The 22053-nt window shown below is 31.2% G+C and overlaps 2 protein-coding genes and 1 pseudogene across 2 annotated transcripts; 2 read left to right on the top strand and 1 right to left on the bottom strand.

Moving 5' to 3' along the window:
- Positions 1-243: 243 nt before the first annotated feature.
- LOC140958360 (jacalin-related lectin 3-like) lies at positions 244-2718 on the top strand (annotated as a pseudogene).
- A 3619-nt stretch (positions 2719-6337) lies between these two features.
- Positions 6338-7370, top strand: LOC140961563 (transcription repressor OFP13-like). Its single transcript, XM_073420170.1, has one exon. The coding sequence runs from the start codon at positions 6415-6417 to the stop codon at positions 7144-7146; it is 732 nt and encodes a 243-aa protein (XP_073276271.1). The 5' UTR covers positions 6338-6414; the 3' UTR covers positions 7147-7370.
- A 10863-nt stretch (positions 7371-18233) lies between these two features.
- LOC140961554 (uncharacterized) lies at positions 18234-19229 on the bottom strand. Its single transcript, XM_073420157.1, has one exon. It carries the CDS (start codon positions 19129-19131, stop codon positions 18589-18591), a length of 543 nt encoding a protein of 180 aa, XP_073276258.1. The 5' UTR covers positions 19132-19229; the 3' UTR covers positions 18234-18588.
- Between the last annotated feature and the right edge of the window lie 2824 nt (positions 19230-22053).

Here is a 22053-nt window from a genome sequence, read left to right as displayed (position 1 = left end):
CAATAATGAGGTTAAGTTTAGTAACTGAGTTGGTGGCAAATGATAAATATTAAATGATTTTATTTTTAGTTTGTGTATGTTAGTTTCATTTTACTGAAGCATGCATGAAGTTATAACTTGTACGGATTCTGCAAATTGTTAAATGGTGTAGTCTGAAAATTTAGATTTAATAACAAATAATTCTTAAGTTCAACTTGACATAAATAATGTATCAGATGGTTTTGATAATTACTAGCCGTTCGATTCTTGAGTGATGTTGCTTAAGAAAAAGGTAAGGTAATGGAATCAAATTCTTCTTCTTTACTATATATGCACTCCCTCCAAAGTGGAGAACCAAGAATTTGCTTATTTTTCAATAATCCAAATGAACCGTCAAATTTCATTTCAGAAACTTCATGGCTTCATATAAATTCCACCCAAATTTCGTTTAACACACCGTACGCTACTAATAGTTGATTGATCAATCACGAGTGCATGACGAGTGTGCAAGTTTTGGATAAACATGGAAAACGTACCATATCGATCGATCGGGCCTTGGGGAGGAGGGCTAGAGGGTTTTCATTGGGACGATCGCCTACACTCGACAGTAAAGCAATTACAGATAGCTCATGGCGTCAATATAGACTCAATAAGAATTGAGTATGATAAAATGGAAGCTCGGTCTGGTCAAGAAAGCACGGGGACTGTTGAGGAACTAAAATTGATAAGGTGAATCAATAGTTTTTTACTCAAAATTTTCATTAACATGTTACAAACATTCGAGCTCTTTTTGTTTTATATTCACATGCAAGACGTTTTTTAGTTGATCGATATCAATCTGACGAGTTGAAATTTTCTTTAGATTAGGCTTGATTTGCCTGATGAGTTCCTAACTTCATTGCATGGACTGGTAACTTGCAAGAATGGGGGCCGGTTTGTGTTCGATCTCTTACGTTTGAAAGCAATAAAAGATCATTTAGACCTTACGGTAGAGGGACGTTTTTTTCGATTCCAAGCACAGGCTACAAGATTGTTGGATTCCATGGAAACTGTGGCTGGTACTTGGATTCCATTGGAGTTCACTTAGAACCCATTCAACCACCAATTGCTTCAAATAAAGAAACGAAGAATGAGGTAATATGCATTTGCAAACCTACTAAACTTTCGCTTATTTTGTGTTCAATTTTCAAAATGCGTAATTTGATTGAGCAATATCTGCATATTGTCAAGATTAATTGATGGATAGTACCCTTCGAAGAATGTGAAACGAATTGTAAAGTCTGGAACATGGGGTGGTAACGGTGGTGGCCTGTTCGACGATGGAGCATAAGATGGCGTTAGAAAGATCATCCTAACCCGAAACGTGGGGATTGTTTCAATTCAAGTTTGTTATGAACAAAAGGGGCAGTTTGTCTGGGGAAGCAAGAATGGTGGCACGGGAGCATTCAAGTCTGATAAGGTGATTATATTATGTGAGAAATATTGCTGATTTACTAATCAGTTCATGAATATTTTATGAAAGTATTTCAATATGTGTTTGCAGATATTCTTTGATTATCCATCAGAACTCTTGACTCAAATTACAGGCTATCATGGTCCTGCAGTCTTGTTGGGTCCAGAGGTGATAAAATCACTCACCTTTCACACAACAAAGGGAATATACGGTCCATTCGGAGAAGCAACAAGGTCAGTTTTTGTCATCCAAGTTAAGGGACGGATCTGTCATTGTTGGATTTCATGGGAGGAAAGGATTGTTTATCGATGCAATTGGTGTCCACGAGCTCGAAGGAAAAGCTCAGATTATGGCTTCATTGCTTAGACATTGCAGCAAAAAGTATGCATCAAATAAAAATACACAAACTATTGAGGTATATAATGCATAGTTAACTAGATTGCATATACAATCTACGCACGCGTGAGTATTACTGTTGAATACTTGGATGAGGCATCTATGGATTGAACAGAAAGAAAGTGAGTAAAGACAGTCATCCCTCGATTGAATACTAGAACGTCTTAAGTATATATTATGCATCAGAATCGAATTCTTGGTTGCTGTCCCGCGTGAATTTTTTTTCAAATGTCGCATATTGTTACGTGGTCGAGCGAATTGTGATAGATCCCGCTCCATATGAACCAGGACCGTGGGGCGGGGATGGAGGGCAGCCCTGGGATGATGCAGTTTTCACAGGTGTTAAACAGATCGTTGTTAACAAAAACATTGTCATTTGCTGCATGGAAATCGAGTATGACCGAAATGGGCAATCTGTTAGGTCGGTTAAGCACAGGTGCAGCAGCAACGGACAAGCTACAATTCGGGTATGTATCAAACACCCTAATCAAGAATCATCGATTCAGTACATTTGACACTCAAGTTTGAATACTTTTACTATGTTTGCCAACGTTTTCAGGTGAAATTCGAGTACCCTTACGAAGTTTTAACTTGCATGAGTGGATATATTACCATCCCATTAGAAAAGATCAAAAAATAATACAAGTGATCCAATCCTTGAGTTTTTATACTAGTAGAGGGAAACATGGTACGTTCGGGGAGGAAACCGGCAGGTATTTTTCATCGGGGATTACTGAAGGTATGGTGGTTGGGTTCCATGGTAGAAGCAGCATGTATTTGGATGCAATTGGGGTTCATATGCAACACTGGTTGGGATATCAGAGACCAAGTAAACCGCTACTATGTTGAATATTTTCTGTCCATATGTTTCTTAGGCTAAATAATGAAATTTGACAACAATTTTCTAGTTTAAATTATCATTTAGTTGCTTTTCATGCTTAATGGGTATCATTATTTTCCACCGAGTTTGATTCTCCTTGTTCAAAAAAAATTGAATCTTGGCTGGATTCGTTGGCATATGAGAAATTGTGCAATAAATATATATGTCCATTGAAGCTCCTCAAGATTGTACAGATACTTTAATCAGTGAGTGGGCCTTGGTGGGATCAATTGATCAACAAAACTACAAAACAAGACGGAGAAATTGAAGAGTCAATGGTACAGAAATGGAAAATCATTATTACAGCGTCTAAACTAACCAATTCAATCCAAGAATCTATCATGTATCAATCAACCTCACTCCCAAAAAAAAAAAGGAGAAAAAGGAGAACATTTCATAAACCCATCCTATTACCTATACCACAAAGTTGGAATATATGAATGGCATTTGCTCCTCAACTTTCAGGAGATGTTCGGAATAGGGTGTTTGGATTTTAAATCCTAAATTTAAAAAACTTCATCGATCACGTATGGCTAGTTATCTTTTCAAATCCTTTCAAAATATCAACAAAAATACGTTAGGAAAAATGGGGAATTTGAAATAGCCATGTAAATTATTTAATCAAACATGACATTAGATACTTGTGCAGGCACAAGCAAGCACACATAATAGTAAGATTAATAATTATTATTGCTCATCTAACTAATATGGTTTACAAAAATTAGCGGCTTTGGATTCATAGTATATAAAAAAACATTAATAATTATTTCTTAACAACAACTATCCTATATGCAGATGAAGAAAAAACACATATAATAGTTGATGATCTTTTTGAATTAACTGATCTAACGCAGAGTGCAGTTGAAGTTATCATGTAGTGTCCTTATCTGTACAGCTTAAATTAACAGAACTAACATGAAATAATAAAAACTTACATAAACTTTATCAGAATAAAATCCGAAAATCAGCGAAAACAATAATATCCCAACAAAAACTAAGCAGATCGATACAAGTAAATAGCAGCAGAAGTTTTAAACTGTTTATACAACAATAACGAATAAAGCAAATAAAAACCAAATACTACTGAACATCATCTAGAAGCACCGGTCTCCTATCCTGAAAATGCTGGTGTGTCTTGAAAATGAATCATGAGTGGCCTATTTATAAGCTGAGTTCAGCGGGTTCGAAAGTACCGAACCGGCTTCAGACATACGTGTCATGCTCGCTTTGACACCTCATCGGACGAGTAATTGGGAGGTCCGTTCTTGGGTTCGGAAGGTCTGAATTGCTGTGTGTCGTATCTCATTGGACGTGTGACTGCCTTGCCTTGCCTTGCCTTGCTGGCTTCGAAAGGTCCAAACCGATGGTTAGTTCCGAACTTTGCTCCGGTACTCTTTCAGAACGGCTTGAAGTGTCGGGTTATTACACATTAGTTCGCTGATCTGGCCATCCACATAAATTTATACCGAGTGCAAGTGATTCAATAACTAGTAGTCGAATAAATGGCATTATATATGCATCCTTTGAAATATCAAAACCTTTGAATATTAATATGTTTTTAACTCCTAAAACAGAAGCTCGTGTAATGATCTCAACATGTAGTTGAAAATTCACACGCTCTAAATAATGTGTATTTCACATTTTATGTTTCTAAATATATAAAATTACCCTTAGTGAGCTCAATGAAATAGTTGCAAGAATGATATATTTCTAAAATACAATTTCACTAACTGTGACGAATTGAATGAATACCATTCATTTTGCGATTTGATGTAGTAAAATCAAATATTCATAAACGAATGTAGGTGCATGGGCAGCAAGAAAGTGGTCATCGGTCTTAATTTATTATGAAAAGGAATTCTTGTTTTTTAAAATAGATTTTTAATTTTAAAAATAATTGTTTGTTTACTTTGTATACTTTTTTTTATTTGATTTACTTTATAGGATAAATTTGTGAAAAATTACTCTTTCAATGTTTGAATTAAGATTCAGTAACTAACCACAATTTTTTAAGAATTAGTATCTGACAATGTTATACTTTTACTTTTTATTATCTACAAACTGAAATTTACTTTTTTACCCTTTATTATTCAAATAAATATATTATTTTATTCACAAAAATTACATGTGTCTTCTCTATCTAAAATATAATTGTTAAAAAATATTGTTTCTCAATTATCATGGAATAAGATTAAATATTTATTTTGACATACAAAGTATCTATTATGGAGTTTCAGATACTTGATTTGGCTCTTTGAATACTCCAAATGTATAAAAAAAATATTATATTTTCGAACAATTACCATAAATCAGTCATTGTTGGTTTTTTCATGAAAAATACATTAGGATGACTTATTCATATCATTTTGTTTTATTTTTTAAAAAAAACATAGTTCATCATTCATCATTAAATAAGATTAAGTATTTATTTTGACCTACAAAATACCTATTTTGAAGTTCCAAATGCTTGATATGGTTCTTTGAATACTCCAAATATATAATAAAATAATGGATCTTCGGACTATCACAATAAATGTAATAATTGTTGGTCTTTTAATTAAAAATGTGTTAAGATAACTTATTCATGTCATTTTATTTTTGAAAAAACACAGTTTCTTACTCATTGTGAAATTAGAAAAGTAATTATAATAAAAACTATATATTTTGGCATCTTCAAATAATCGAATTTGAGTGTTTAAAGGGTAAAATCAAGTATTTGTGATGTTGATTTATAAATAGGCCACTCATGACTCATTATTGGTCAAAATAAGTATTTTTCTAATTTCATGATGAGTGAGAAACTGTTTTTTTTTTCAAAAATTAGATGACATTAATAAGTCATATTAACACATTTTCAATGAAAAGATCAACAATTATTGAATTTATGGTGATAGCTCGAAGTTCCAGTATTTTTTTACACATTTAGAGTATTCAGATAGCCAAATTAAGCATATGAAACTCGAAAGATATTTTATAGATCAAAATAAATACTTAATCTTATTTAATGATAAGAGATGAACTATATTTTTAAAAAAATAAAATAAAATGACATGAATAAGTCATCATAATTCATTTTTCATGAAAAGATCAACAATGACTGAATTTATGGTGATTGTTCGAAAATATAGTATTTTCTTATACATTTGGAGTATTCAAATAGCGAAATCAAATATCTGAAACCCCATAATAGATACTTTGTATGTCAAAATAATTATTTACTCTTATTTCATGATAATTGAAAAACAATATTTTTTAAAAATTATATTTTAGATGGAGAAGACATGTGTAAATTTTGTGGATAAAATAATATATTTATTTAAATGATGAAATGGAAAATTTGTAAATTTGGATTTGTAGGAAGTTAAAACAAAAAATATAGCGTTTTCAGATATTGATTTCCTAAAAAATTATGATTAAATACTGAATCTTAATTCAATCATTAACGTAAACATTTTTCTCAAATCGACCGATACTATATATACTTCTAATTTAAGTGTTTCAAAGAAGTTATTTAAAAAAAAAAATCAATAATGTGACTAAGACATGGACTTGACAATTGACATTAGTAAATTCCCATCCTCGAATATGAACTGAGCCTGCTAAGCTTTTAATACTCCTTACCAAATCAATCAGACAACAGTAGAATTATTTTAATATTTGGAACCCCGTTTCCTTCAAGTCCCAACCACCCCGAAACACCCACCAAATGGGCAAGAAAACGAAGTTTCCATTTCTGTTCAGAGCCACCGAAACCGCCCCTTCCTGGCCGTGGCCGCCCTGCACCACCACTCCCAAAACCCTCTCTTTCCGTGCTACCAACAATGACAGCATAATCAAAACTCTAAACTCCGCCTTTCTTGATGACACCCCAGACTCATTTTCCAGCATCTGCAACCATTTCGAGCGTGAAAGTCTTCACGAAAATTTCTCCGGCGAACAGAGGTCTGAAGCCGACGAGTCCGCAGTGGTTCGCGGGCTGAGATCAGGCAGGCTGTTCTTCGAGCCTGGGGAAACGAGTTCCATCCTAGAAGAAGCGAAAACCCATGATTTCCCTTACAGAGACAGTGTGTCAGTCTTAGCCATCGTCTCCACCGATCCATTCTCGGATTTCAGAGCTTCAATGGAGGAAATGGTGGAGGCCCATGGGTTAAAAGACTGCGAAGGTTTGGAGGAGCTTTTAGCTTGCTATCTCAGAATCAATGGCAGAAGTAGCCATGGTTACATTATTGGAGCTTTCGTGGATTTGCTGTTGCATCTTGCTTTTGCTTCGAACCCCGTCATTGATGAACCTTGCTCGTCTTGTTCGTCATCTTCAAATGCTACTCTGGGTTCATTCACTTCCCCGTGTTCGTTTTCTTCTTCCAGCTGTTCCTCCATTAGCCCCTGTTTATCTTCCCTGGAAAATGAAGATGAGTTAATCAGTGTAGAGAAAAATTGAGGTTCTACTTCTTCTAACTTTTCTGGTGTTTGATGATATGTTACACCATCGCCCTCCGCATCGTCAATGGGTCACCATCAATATTATAGTTCGGTTCAGCCACACTTTTTTCTGGTGTTCCATGATATTTTACAGCAGGGAGCGATGCAACTTCTAAAAAAACGTTATTTTTATATTTATATTTATGTTTTTGTTTGTAAATCTGTAAAAGAAAATTTAAGAAACACTTTTCTGATTTAGAGATCGCAAATAATCTTTTTTTAGGATGAAAACTGATTACTAGATTGTTTTTTAATATAGATTATTTAGTTGACAATTTCATATAATTTAAATATGCTATTCAAATTATAATATTTTTGTGAAATTATTTAAATAATACAAAAAATTCGGTGTGACTGTGAAAAATATTATTTATTATTGATAATATAAAAAAATATTATTTTTATTAAAGATAAAAGATCCGAAAAATCTCTCATAAAATACTTATTATTTAAATAAATTTTGAAATAATATCATTAGTTGCAGTGTTGGTGAGACGGATTGCATCCGACCTTATAATGGGTAGTAGAGTTAAATACCGTGTCTTTGATTTCGAACCGAATTTATCAAATCACGATTAGTAGATAATTTATGAAAATATTTAAGTTACACGTATGATTGATTATAAAAAAAATAGTTGAACTCTTGTCTCAGCTTAACTCAACATTTGTCCTGGTGTTATTCAAACCCAGATTATAATAAATAAATTTAACGATTTAAATTTCAAAAAATATAAGTGAAATTTGTCTGCGATGGGCCATCAGAAAGTCAATTTATAGCCTGCTCTCTGTACTGAGTGATACACACAAAGTTTTCAGTGGGTACTGCTTGCCTGCGGTTCTGTCTATATAAATAAATCTAAAGAAGATGCAGAAATGAACACATACACGTATAGATTCATATGGCTGTCTCTATACATGATCAAGGAGCTGTGAAATTACTTTTCAATCCTATGAAACTAACAGAAATCAAGTACATATGTTCATTTCTTGGAGAGGATTATGAGTTGGTGGGGGAGATTATGATAAAAATAAATTGTTTGAAAATAAAAATACATCTAATTTTTTCCTAGTCGATCTTCAAATTTGGAAACTTTTTTGGTATCTAATCCATATTTATGCTATTCAATATTCATCAAGTCCTTTTTTATATGCAGTTTTCAAAAGATATTTGAAAACCCTCGTATGGAAAATTGTCATATTTATTTTCTTTGTTATAAATTGACAAAATACTCTCTAGCTTTTGATAAAATCCTTTGTCGGTGAATTTAATAGAGGGTTTTGAGTTGGATTGTTTTTTTTTTTTTTTTCAAATTTAACATAATGCAAAGATTAAATCAAATTAGAAAAAAATAAATTAATAATAATGTAAACATAATGAATAATATATTACATTAATTATGGTTTTTGTTTATATTATTATAATCATGTTATTATGTTAATTTTTAAAATATTTTTAATTAAATTTTTTACATCATTATTATTAATTTATTTCATATCATTCTTTATTAATTTTATTTTCAACATTGTTAGGATGGATAATAAGTTTAAAAAATGGGAATCTCGGGTATAAAGGAATCCGCTGGTATATTCTAAGTCTATCGTGATGCTGAATCCTCAATATCGATACCACTTACCACTCCGAGCCAACCGGTACCAATTGGCTATACTCGATATGTAAGCAGTGTGCCACGACCCCTTAATCTTCGGAATCAGAAGCAGAGGAATGATAAAGAGGGGCAGGTGCCGCCAACCTTTGTCTAGGAAGCAGCAGTAGCATTAGTTGGAGTATTGGCTGATGGGGAAGACCCCCATCTGTCTATTGAATTTTTTTTTTTTATTCCTCCTCAAGAATTGGTTGCTGGGGATGGTACTTTTATGGACACATCAGCTGGGGTTTATTCAAACATATTGTGATTTAAAATTATGTGAGTAACTTCCAATATCGGGTTAAAAGTTGGAGTTGATAACTTATAAAGATGTTTTCTTAGTGTTGAAAGAGTCTGCTGGACTCAGTGAACCAATATATACAATCAGCTTGCTAAACAACAAGATTCATCTAATAAGAATAAAATATTTGAAAGCAAAGTGTAGTAAGTAAAATCAGTCAAGATTTGTTACAGAAGATCGAATATATACTCATTTTCTACGTCTTTCTTTCTTGTTGTGTATGAAAATTTTCACTAGAAAACTTTGATCAATACATTATCTTATACGGATCACTTCAACTGGTATCAAGTCTATCCGGCTTAAACTCCTAGAAGCTCAATAATATATGTTGATACACAATTTTCTGACAATTACAAGGTTCAACTCTCTTTTTTCAGCTTGCTCTACAAAGGAATGAGTGAAAGAAAATTAGCACAAAGTTATCCTTCAAATATCAGAAATATAAGTTTAGAGTGCGTTTGAGCAGCTTGATGTGTAGCTTGAAAAAGTACTCAAAGACTTGGATGTTTTCACAAAGATGATGCAGAGATTATTCAATAATTTCAATACTCTACATCTTTAAATACAAGAAATTTCAAATGTTATTATTTTTTAAAACGGTATTTTTTTAGTACAATCAACCCAAAATCATGCAGAATACAAAATATGACAATAAAAGCTTTAGGACACTAGCCAAAGACCAACAACTGAGAAGTACTAGACTGTCTTTATCTCAGAATATTCTTGATTAAATTCTAAGAAGTCTAACTAATGTAGAGTCGGTTCTTGTTTGCAGCTGGTTGATAATGACTTAATTAATTGCCTGATAACATGTCTTGATCGGGCATCTTGAAACATCATCTTCACAAGGCAGCTTGATGATATCTTCTTATAACAAGCTTGGGATGGACCAATTTGATGGCCTAGATAATCGAGCTCGCTCAGATTGTAGCTACAAAGTGCAACACAACATTCAGCAGGTTCTTCCAACAGCTCTTCAAACGTCGGGTATGATAGTTCCACATACAGCTCTTGTCCAGGAGGATAACCTGTTAGTAGCTAAACATACAACTGGATAAGTACTTAGTAACTATCAACTATTTGTTATCACCAAAATATAAAAGATTTTATACAAACAAATATTATCACTCTTAATTAATTTTATTATAACTAATAATATTATTAAATTATTTTGATTTAATTTTTATTATTGATTCAAAATAAATAAAAAATAATAGTTTAAAAAGGTTTAATTATCAATGTCATGAAGTCATTATTTCATATGGTGGTACCAATCCTCCTGTATTTCCTAATTTTCTTTTATTTTTACGATATTTTAAATTTCAAAAATAATGTTTCATAAAACCCTATATTAAATTTAAGAAAAAATGAGAAAGAACTTCGTCAAAAAATATTTGATTAAATAAATTGAGGAAGTTTTTGTCAGTATATGTCAAATGTCAAAAGAAGATGCGATAATTTACCACACGGGTATATTTGGCTAATTTTTTAAAAATTGGAGGTTTAATAACTTGCTAACTTTTCTTATAGGTTTTTATGCCACTTGAAATTTTCACAGGGGCTGGATATTATCAATTGTATAAAATATAATAATATAAATGTTCAAAATATCTGTACAATAACAAAATAATGATGATAAGACATTTTTTAAGAGAAAATATATCTTTTTTGTCTTTGTAATTTTGGTACGAGCTCTATGTAATCAAATTTTAATTGTCTTATATTTTTATTTGTTTGTTTTTTTTTTAATTTAATCTTTTTCGACGCAAACATATATAGTGTCACATCCGCAATCCTGATGAAAAATGACTACAATTATCAAAAATTAAAAGAAATAAGACTAATATTCATATTTGACAATCAAATCGTCCCTAGTCGCGCTTTGGACACTAAGCCGACCTCTTTATTGAGATCCAGGGATCAAGTTCAAAACTTTAACGCGTACACATGAATCTATACATGTACATATTTTTACAAATAATCAAATATCAAATGTTTTTTTATTATTGAATATCGCAAATAAACCAATCATGCCCGAAACGCCAAAAGTTGACCCAAAAATAAGGCCCATATATTAGTGGCTCGGTTTTTAATAAAATAATTTTTTTTGAAAAAAAAAAAAGGTTAAGTCCAGTCTTAAATACGCTCGTTTTCATAGGCGCTGACGAAATCTGAAAAATATTATGACCTCAATTTAAGGTAGTGAATAGTGATCAAAAGATACTGCATAAGTCGTCTGGTTTTTAATACATTTATATTGCTCCGTGATTGTAACTTTCAATATAGAGACAAACAACAATTTTATAATTAGTGTCAAAGTTAAGAAAACGCGTTCGAATCCAATTACTATGAGAAGGATTATCGGGAAGTAATTATCTATATTGAGAAACGAATGAAGGATGGTGCGTAGACCCATGCACGAGTAAAAATATTAGGGTTATACTATTGACTCCAACTGCAAGTTGCGACGAAACAATAAATATTTGATCCTACGCACTACGGTAGTTTTTAAAATATTTGGATTGTATTTTAAAAAAAAATTTGAACTGTACTGTTATTATCAATTATAACTTTTATCAAAATAAAAAACATGACTTCTAATTATCTAAGTATTAGAAGAAATATAGTTGAGAATCAATAATTATTTATATCGAGAAAGTAATCAAAACACGGTGTATAGACAAATATACAAATAAAATATTAAAGTTATGCTGTAATTTCTTACTACAATTTGCGAAGAAACAAAAAATGGTGGATCCTACACTATTTCACATTAGTGAAAAAATGAACCGATCGAGACCCCACCATTCCAAATTTCAATGTGTGATGATTTTATGTCCACCGAACGAGATATATATTTTTGCGTTACATATATATATATGATAAACACCAATAAATATTTTACAGTTAATTTGGACAGGTGCACTGGCAAATATATCAATCGGTCAAACATGCAAACACAATGAATGCAGCATTAATATTAGACAATGAACTGGCAAATTTCATAAATTCGGGAAGCAAACACTGTCAATGGGGATAAGTCTTTCAACCTCATTCTGAGACTCTATTATGGTTCAGTAAACCATTTTTGGTAATTTATTTGTTTTTTTTTTGTGCGGAATTGACGAGGAAAATGACCCAAGCTTCGTGTAAGGGTCGGACCTGGGATGAGAACCAATAGATGTGAGATCCAAATTTGAGGAAAAAATTCAGCTATCTTTCATATCAGTATCGATGAAGGCCAAAACAAAAAAGAGAAAAAGAGAAGAAAGTTCTTCAGGTCTAAGTTTATAAAACTCACCACTTTTCAGTTTTCATGTTGAAAAAAGATTTAAATTACAATTAAAAAAAAGAAGATAATATATTAAAATTACCATTTTATAACGTAAAGAGCTAACATAAAAAAAAAAAACCAAATTATAATTTCCTAATATAAGAATATACTATATCCTCAGTATTTGCTCTTTCGATTCGAAAAGGAAAAAAAAAATGAAACAGTAGATGACCGGAGATGATAATCAATTTTCATGTTAGTACAGTCGCATTTTTCAATGTCGTTTCATTGAAGCTGATTTAGCAACTACTGACTTGTGCATTGTATGATCATCATGGATAAAAAATGTTTGAACAAAAAGAATCAACCTGGATCCACTCAATATCAAAATTTGGAATCTATATTTTGATTATGGATAGTGACTGCACATTTTGAAGAGTGGTATCGATCAGATGCATAAAATATTATTTTTATATTTATGTCATAGATATTCCATTTTTAAAAATTTATACACATTACTAAAATATGAGTAATACAAATAACAAAAACTCTTGTGAGACGATATCACGGATCAATTTCATGAGTCGAATATCTTATTTGGGTTATTCATGAAAAAATATTATTTTTTATGCTAATAATATTACTTTTTATTGTGAATATCGGTAGGATTGACCCGTCTCACAAATAAAAATTCGTGAAACTTACTCAATACAAATTACACAAAAATTCTCTTATAGACGATTTCACATGTTAATGTTATTAGACGTATCTTCTATTTGGATCATTAATGAAAAAATTATTTTTCATGTTAAAAGTATTAGTTTTTTATCGTAAATATAAATAGATTTCACTCGTCTCCCATCTGTTAGAATATCATTAGTTTGTTTTCTTAAGTTATCATTATTGTTTTAATTTAATATCGATATTAATGTATACACACGCACACAATTTCACCACTTCTTTATCTATTATCATTTTACAATTTGTATGGCTCTTGTGATTTGACAATGGCTTGTTTGGACTTTCCTTTGTAATACTTATTATACCCAAATAAAAACAAATCTTTCAAACAGACAATAACCTAAACAGAAACAGAGAAAGAAAAAGAACCCAAATCAAAGACAAAAATCACATTTATATTATTTATATATTAAAAGAAGACAACAAAAATATAATAATTGGTTGTGTCCGAAGACAACAAAAATAAGAGCAAACTACATAATGAGAGCCTGCAGAGCAATAAGTAGCCATTGGGCAGAGAGTATCATTAGAACCTTTACCCAGCAGCGCAGGTAAAACCCTACGCTTATTAAGCAGCCTCACAGCCATCAGATATATAACATTATATATGTATACATACATATTTTATCTATATATATGTGTCACTTTGTTTGCTAATTAATGAGTATCCTATCCAAAGATTTGGCATGATTATTCGGGATTAGCCTTTCACACCTAAAAAGATTTTCTCCTTTGTACGTTGCAATGGTTTGTTCTAAAGATTTGGCCTACAATCACATTCAAAAGCAATAAATGTCCATCGATATCGATATAATGAAATATGTAGGATTTTAGGTTGCCATAGATCTTGGCCCATCTTCCGAATCATACATGTTATCAAAATCGGCTGGTCTTAACAACTTGAATTAGTAAATGACTACAAAATCAATAATTTTATTCTGTTAACAATTTCGAGTATCCTCCACAGTTTCGTGCAATCTGATATTGTCGCTCACCGTTGGAAAAAACTAAAAACAAACAAATACATAGATGGCTGGTATTTACAAAAGTTAATGGTGGGTTGAATTTAAAATACATCTAATATAAATTCATCCAAATAATCAATTAGATTTGAAATCCATAGTTATTTTACACCATCAATTTGAACGCATGAAAATTATAGCTGGAAAATTCTATCAAAATCACGACCCATCCCAAATCTCGTTCATTTCTCGCTCCGAAAATATCCCGAGATGAATTTTTTCCGACCCGAGTTTTCAGGATTTTTCCTGTCCCGGGAGTAAGGGTGGGAAAAAATACCTAATTTTCGGTATACTGAGATTACCGTACCGAAAAAATGCCGAAATTACCGAATTTTTGGTATACCGAAGATTTCGGTATGGTATGANTCTAAAGATTTGGCATACAATCACATTCAAAAGCAATAAATGTCCATCGATATCGATATAATGAAATATGTAGGATTTTAGGTTGCCATAGATCTTGGCCCATCTTCCGAATCATACATGTTATCAAAATCGGCTGGTCTTAACAACTTGAATTAGTAATGACTACAAAATCAATAATTTTATTCTGTTTACAATTTCGAGTATCCTCCACAGTTTCGTGCAACAATCTGATATTGTCGCTCACCGTTGGAAAAAACTAAAAACAAACAAATACATAGATGGCTGGTATTTACAAAAGTTAATGGTGGGTTGAATTTAAAATACATCTAATATAAATTCATCCAAATAATCAATTAGATTTGAAATCCATAGTTATTTTACACCATCAATTTGAACGCATGAAAATTATAGCTGGAAAATTCTATCAAAATCACGACCCATCCCAAATCTCGTTCATTTCTCGCTCTGAAAATATCCCGAGATGAATTTTTTCCGACCCGAGTTTTCAGGATTTTTCCCGTCCCGAGAGTAGGGGTGGGAAAAATATCGAATTTTCAGTATACCGATATTACTGTACCGAAAAAATGCCGAAATTATCGAATTTTTGGTATATTAAAGATTTCGGTACGGTATGGTAACAATACCGAATTTTTCGGTACGGTAACGATATGCAATTTGAAAATTTCGGTATATACCGGAATACCGAAATACCGAAAAAATATACAAAAATTTTAAAATATATAATATTTTAAAACAATAAATTTATAAAAATTTTAAAATGTAAGGTTTTTTTTCAATATAAAACGGTATAAATCGATACCGTACCGTACCAAAATCTCGGTATACCGTACAATTTCGGTATAATCGGTATGCTAGTTACATGTAAATTTTCGGTATACCAAAATTTTTGGTACGGTATCGGTATGAATTTTCTTATATCGTAATTTTTTATACGGTATACGATATAAAATTTTCGGTACGATACGGTACGGTATACCACCCATACCCGTCGAGAATATATTATCTTCTAGATGGGATTTCCGTCCTACCCGAAACTTTTTTAAAAATTAAAAATAATATTATTACCACATTGGACTAGAAGATTATAATTTTAAATATAATATTATTGCGCNAATCTCGGTATACCGTACAATTTCGGTATAATCGGTATGCTAGTTACATGTAAATTTTCGGTATACCAAAATTTTTGGTACGGTATCGGTATGAATTTTCTTATATCGTAATTTTTTATACGGTATACGATATAAAATTTTCGGTACGATACGGTACGGTATACCACCCATACCCGTCGAGAATATATTATCTTCTAGATGGGATTTCCGTCCTACCCGAAACTTTTTTAAAAATTAAAAATAATATTATTACCACATTGGACTAGAAGATTATAATTTTAAATATAATATTATTGCGCCAAGCCTATACAAAAATTAGCTAACACATTTAAAAATAGCTAGTCCGTATATGAAAATTTTAGCACTTATATTAAATTGTTAAATAATTCATTCAAATAAATACATTAGCATAAAAAGAAAGTTTATATTGTAATACATTCAAAGGTTTTTTTCTAAATATTTAGTTTCAAGAAAAAGGAATGACATCAATTCCTTTTTCCTACTTCTCGACCCCAATTTATCGCTCTNCTTTTTTTTTTTTTTTTTTTTAATCTTTTTGTATTTTTATCGTGTGAAGATTTATATTAGATGATTGTTTGTATCAAATAATGAACAAAGTGCAAATTTTGGATTTTTTTGTTACTCATTTTTGTTTTTAAATTATATTGTTTCGGTTATTTTTTTGAGGAAAAAAGAGATTTGTGATTAAACATCTTATCAACTTGTGCATAAATCTTGTCATGGAGATGTTTGAGATTGTTTTCTTCCATTATTAATTTCTTTTTTTTTATTGCGGTTTTTAGTTTTTATTGATATTTGTGCTCTTGTAGTTTTCTCGAAATCTAGCTTTTATGACTCTGTTGTGCACTCGAAGTGTTCCATTTTTTTCACATAGAGACAGACATAGTTTCTCACAAAGCTATTCGCACTCCTAGGCAGTGGGTAGTGAGTAGGAAAAAGAATTATATGGATTTTCCCAAAACTATTTTGATGATACCAGGATTATACATTGCGTCTTAAAAAAAATATTTATTTAGATATTTTTTACCTACCCGAAGAAATCGTGAATGTTCGGGTCTCATCAATTTTCGGGTATGAGATCGGAAGGAAAAAAGACTCTGAATTCTTATAAAGACAAAAAATAAGCAAGAGAGTTACGAGACGGATCTCTATCTGATAGAGATCCGACCCCTAATAAAAATCACAATTTACACATTTTTTTATTGTAAAGAACATTCGTGTTGACTTATAATAAAGTGTCACAATAAATTTTTTAATTCTTAACATATTTAATTTTTCTTTATTTTAGTTTTTTTCATTGTATCATTAACGTCGTATCAATTATATTAACAACATTATGAAATTATGTTAATAATATGCTTGTCATATCAATATATAATCAAAAAAATGTCTATATACCATATTCAAATTATTGAACTAATAAAAAGAGGTATTTAATTTCCAGAATAAGAATGAATATAAGGTTCATCTATGGCAATTTTACAAAACATAAAAAGAATTATAAAAGATATATCAGAGAAATTAAACAGAGGATTTCTCGAAGACAACTTCAGAAACATAAATTCATAAAAAAATCACTCATGAACGCCTTAAACGCCATCTCTCGGCTAAGCAAGCTGAATGGCTACAACATGAATTTATGCCTCTTAATTAACTTCGAACCTTGTGTTTACTATTTCCTGGTTCGTCTTTTAACCTTATGTCCAACCATTAACCCTTATATTACATCAAATTCCAAAATTTAAATGAAATCTTTTATCATTTTAATCAAAAAAATTAAAAGTGAATAAAAAACACCGGTATTAGATTAATACTAAATTTAACAATTGAAGACACTGAAAATCAAATCAAAACATAACAATAAATGGAAAAACGAAAAATTTTAAAAGTTCTTATTTTTACATTTGGTTATCGTCTAGATAAATTGTATACATATTCATTATGTTCAAAGTTGGGATTGGACGGAGGGGAGGGAGGGAGGTAACCATCAATCAAGTAACTGCTAGAAAAACTCCAGAACAGTGAAGGAGAGTCCCAATTCACATGCAAGAAATTAAGAACAATCAAGCGGATAAACGAATGGGAACTCGACACGTGGCTACGCCGGATGAAGACAAATTGTTTACGTTAATGGCAGTACTGTGGGGATAGGGTGAGGGTTCCAGAAAATAATAAATTTTTCCCCGAATCCCAACGTCTATCTTTCCACACCCGAGAGATTATTTGACCATAGATTTTGATTTTATTTTGCATGTATATGTTTATTAATCGATTTCGTAATTAATGAATGAATTAAATAATATAATTTTCATGTATATGTTTGTTAATCAATTTCGTAATTAATGAATGAATTAAATACACGAATTTATCCAAACAACTTATCGCTTCGTTATTTTGCACTTTCGAATTCAGCACGAATTTTTCTATTCGAGAATGATTCATTGAACTTGAATAATACTGTATTAATTGTAGTATAAATTCACTGAACTTAAAATCTTCTAAAATTTAATGGAATAAATCAAGAAAATGCCCATGCGAGAACTCAAACCAAATAACATATACTAAAATTTGAATCAACGCTCGCTCATTAATACAGTTGTCTGTTACAACATGCTAGATATATATAAGATTACAATTTTCACGGAATTTTTTAAGACATTAATGTGCATTTATTTATCTTCCATATGTACGTATACTAATGGAAGATAAATAACGACGGAAACTAGTTGAATGTCATAAAAAAGGCTGTGAAAATCAAATCCTTCGACTACTAAATTAATTATACAACGCTAAACATCAGGATAAACACAGTAATTAACTATAATTAAAGCTGGCGAATTAATTAACATCATGTAACAATTTAGACAGAGTTAGTCGATAATCACTAGCAGCAGTCATTAATTATCCTGATACATCCACATGCCGTGCATGTTAGGGGAGCCACCGCCACCGCCACCGCCACTGCCGCCATAATTAGCCGATGAGTACGCCCCATTCCAGATCTCTGTGAAAGCTCTGACAATAATCCCGTGATAGTAGGGTGAATTCAGCTGCAGGAAACAGTTAAGCAGCTCCTTCAGATCATCTCTGGAGTAAATCTGTTTCTCCAGGATCATTTGCAGCATGGACTGTCGGAAATCGAGGTAAGGGTCGTCGGAGTCTTTCTCTACCGCCACGCTCTCGCCGCCGATTCTCCCGAATCCCTGGACAGCCTTCAGGCTCTTGATGTCCGAGTCAGTGTCTTCGGAGGAGAAGGTGGTGGTGGTGGAGTCCCAAGAGCTGGAGGAGGTGGAATGGTGGTGGCCGGGGTATTTTGCGAGGCGACGCCGTGGCCGTGGATGGAAGAGGGAGGATAATTTCAGCCCTCTGCAGCTGCTGCTGCAGCCGAGGTTGACGCTCACAGTGTTGAGGTTGATGTGCTTTTTCTTGGGGGTGGACATTGTGGAATTCGGAGGAATGGAGGCTTTTTTCACTGTGTTTTTGTGAGAGTTTGTGGAAAGGGTAGAAAGTTATTGCAAAGCATTGAACTTGGAGAGTGCATGTGGTGATGCTTATATTCTTCACGTGAGCTTTGAGGGACCCTTTCATGTATCTGTGTGTAAGAAAATTGAGGGAAGTAATATTATTTTTACATTGTTTTTCGTACAAATTGAAGGGTGGTTCTGATTAATTTCTGTTTACTCCAAATTTGGAAATGTGGACGTGTAAGTGCAATTTATCCAATTAAATGAAAAGCATTATAAAAAAAACTATCTTCTAATTAATAAAATATGTGAAATTCAAATTAAATTCAACAATCAGTTATAGTTTTCTAAACTAATATATTAAAATAAAACAAATGATTTGATCGATTGAAAACAACACCGGAAAATGATTGACAAACTTATACGATGATATTATGAAAAGCTGGAAAATACTGGAAACTATAGCGATGATATTTTGCAAAGTTGCAGAGCATTTGAGCGAGTGTAAGACTGTTCTTACACTTCACGTTTTTTTGAACTCTTTGAAACGGTTCTTAAATACACAATTACAAAAACGGTTCGAAAATGTTGAAAATATGCGTGATGAGTACGAGCATTATCAAACCGCACCTAAAATAAACAATAGAAGCGGTTCTTCAACGTGTACCACCGGTTGAAAAAACCGCTTCTATAAAATATAAGGGCATCAATAAGATGAGCGATTTTGCAACCGGTGGTACAAATGATGAAGCGATTAAAAACTGCTCTTACAATTGAAAAAAATAACTTCTGTAATAGTATTTTTTTGTAGTGAGTTGTGAGCTTGCAAGAATTACCTCAACTTCTCATTATTTTCATTGTGTCATTAATTGTCTCACCACTTTCTTGATGAGCTTCTCTTCAGTGCTAGAAACTAACATATGTAAGTGAAAGTTTCCGGAATATTTTATATAATATAATTATAATAAATATAAATTAATTTTAATTGTTGAATAAAATCTATCTAATAGATTAATTGACATGAAATATATTTAAAGAGGTGATTTTAACTTTGAACATTTTAATCTAGTTCACGATACAATTAAAATTTTGAAAATTGAAAAATTAATAACAAATTTTATGAGTTTAAATTAAATAATACTTATTTTTTAACTTCAATGATTTCAGAAAATATAATATACTTTAGAAATTAACAAAATGTCTCTTGATATTAAATATAGGATAGATCGAAACACGTTCACAATTACAAAATTTAGAGGGCGGGATTACAAATTATATGAAAAGCTGTCAATTTAGGCGTCGAAATTCTAAACTAGGTGCGATTTTCTTGGGATCATTAATTTAAGAAATATCAGATCTGTTGACTATTTTATATATATATATATATATAAATCTCTCTGTGTGTATGTTAGGTTTATGTGTAATAATTAAGATTACGAAGCTTCTCTTTGTCAGAAGCTGCAGTTATTATATATGTATATATATACATATATAATTTGAATCTAATCCCCACATGAAAACAATTATTATACGTCTGAGAAAGTATAATTAAATCCCATTAAATCCACTGTCACGAGCACTCAATGACAAAAACTGACATTTTATAATTGCCAGTGTACTCTATGATTTAGCCAAAAATTAAATTAAAAATTGAGATATTTTTAACTTTGTACCGTAGGAATTACCTCCATGGCTGACTCTGATTCAAGGTTCGCGTGAAATATACAGCGTTATGAATTATCGAGATCAAATATTATAAACATACACATTTCCTCAAAAAAAAATATATAAACATAAATATTTTTTTATAGAATTAAAAACATAAATATATTTAAATGAATATGTGTATTTAATATATATTTTTCGTATATGAACGTTTTATTAAATTATATATATACATGAAATTTTATTAATAACTAAATTGTTACATATTATTAGTCAAAATTTATAATCAAATTTAACTACGATAGAAATTATTATTAAGATTTTATCTGATGTACTTGTAGATATTATGTGTTAGATTATTATAACTAAATTGATAAATATAGATAATAAATTAGATACTTTTATTTAGTAAAATTTATATAAGCATAATAATTTAAGACTAAAAGAATATATATTTTATGTTGAGGGAAAATAAATTCGCCCCAGGTTTAATAGAAGAATTTCTAATTGTCTAGAACACTCTGAAAATGTGAACATTTTATTTTATCAAAAAATATTAGAGTTAAGCCTGCGCCTTTTAATTTCCTCATGATGCGTGCTTCGTATGATCGACTCTCTCTTTGATTGTTTTTCCACTTTTATTCAAAACGTCTAATCTCATTTAGTCTAAGTTTTTTTAAAGATCGATCTAATTATATGATTCTATAATTAAATATATCGATTAGAGCTAAAATAATTATATATTTTTTCCCAATATTAATAATAAATAACGGTTGAAATAATTATTGCATTCGAAGCTGACCATGCCTAACAGAAAATAGACAGATAGGTTCTAATTTTTTTTTTTAAAAAAAAATAGACAGATAGGTTAGTGAGCATCATATCATATCTAAAAATAATCACGTGTTGTATTTTACCATACCATATATTTATCGAACATAAATATAAATTTTTGACAAAAATTATGTATCGAATTTTTAATTAAATAAATAAAAATAATAATTAATAAAAAATTGTGAAATGTGTACGTGACATATTCAATGTAAGAATATACGATGTGGTCAATGGACATGAAATGTTCCGAGGTGGTAAATTGCATTTTTGTTGAAAATAAGAAATAGAAATTACAAAAAAAAATATTGAAACTTTATAAAAATGTGTTAGGCAAGTGGAGGGGCCCACACAAATATAATATTAAAACTTGGTTTCTCAATCCCACATCGGTTGTGTTGA

The sequence above is a fragment of the Primulina huaijiensis genome, chromosome 2 (genome assembly GCF_012295235.1).
Source record: "Primulina huaijiensis isolate GDHJ02 chromosome 2, ASM1229523v2, whole genome shotgun sequence".
NCBI lineage: Eukaryota > Viridiplantae > Streptophyta > Magnoliopsida > Lamiales > Gesneriaceae > Primulina > Primulina huaijiensis.
This window is presented reverse-complemented; position numbering and strand designations above follow the sequence as displayed.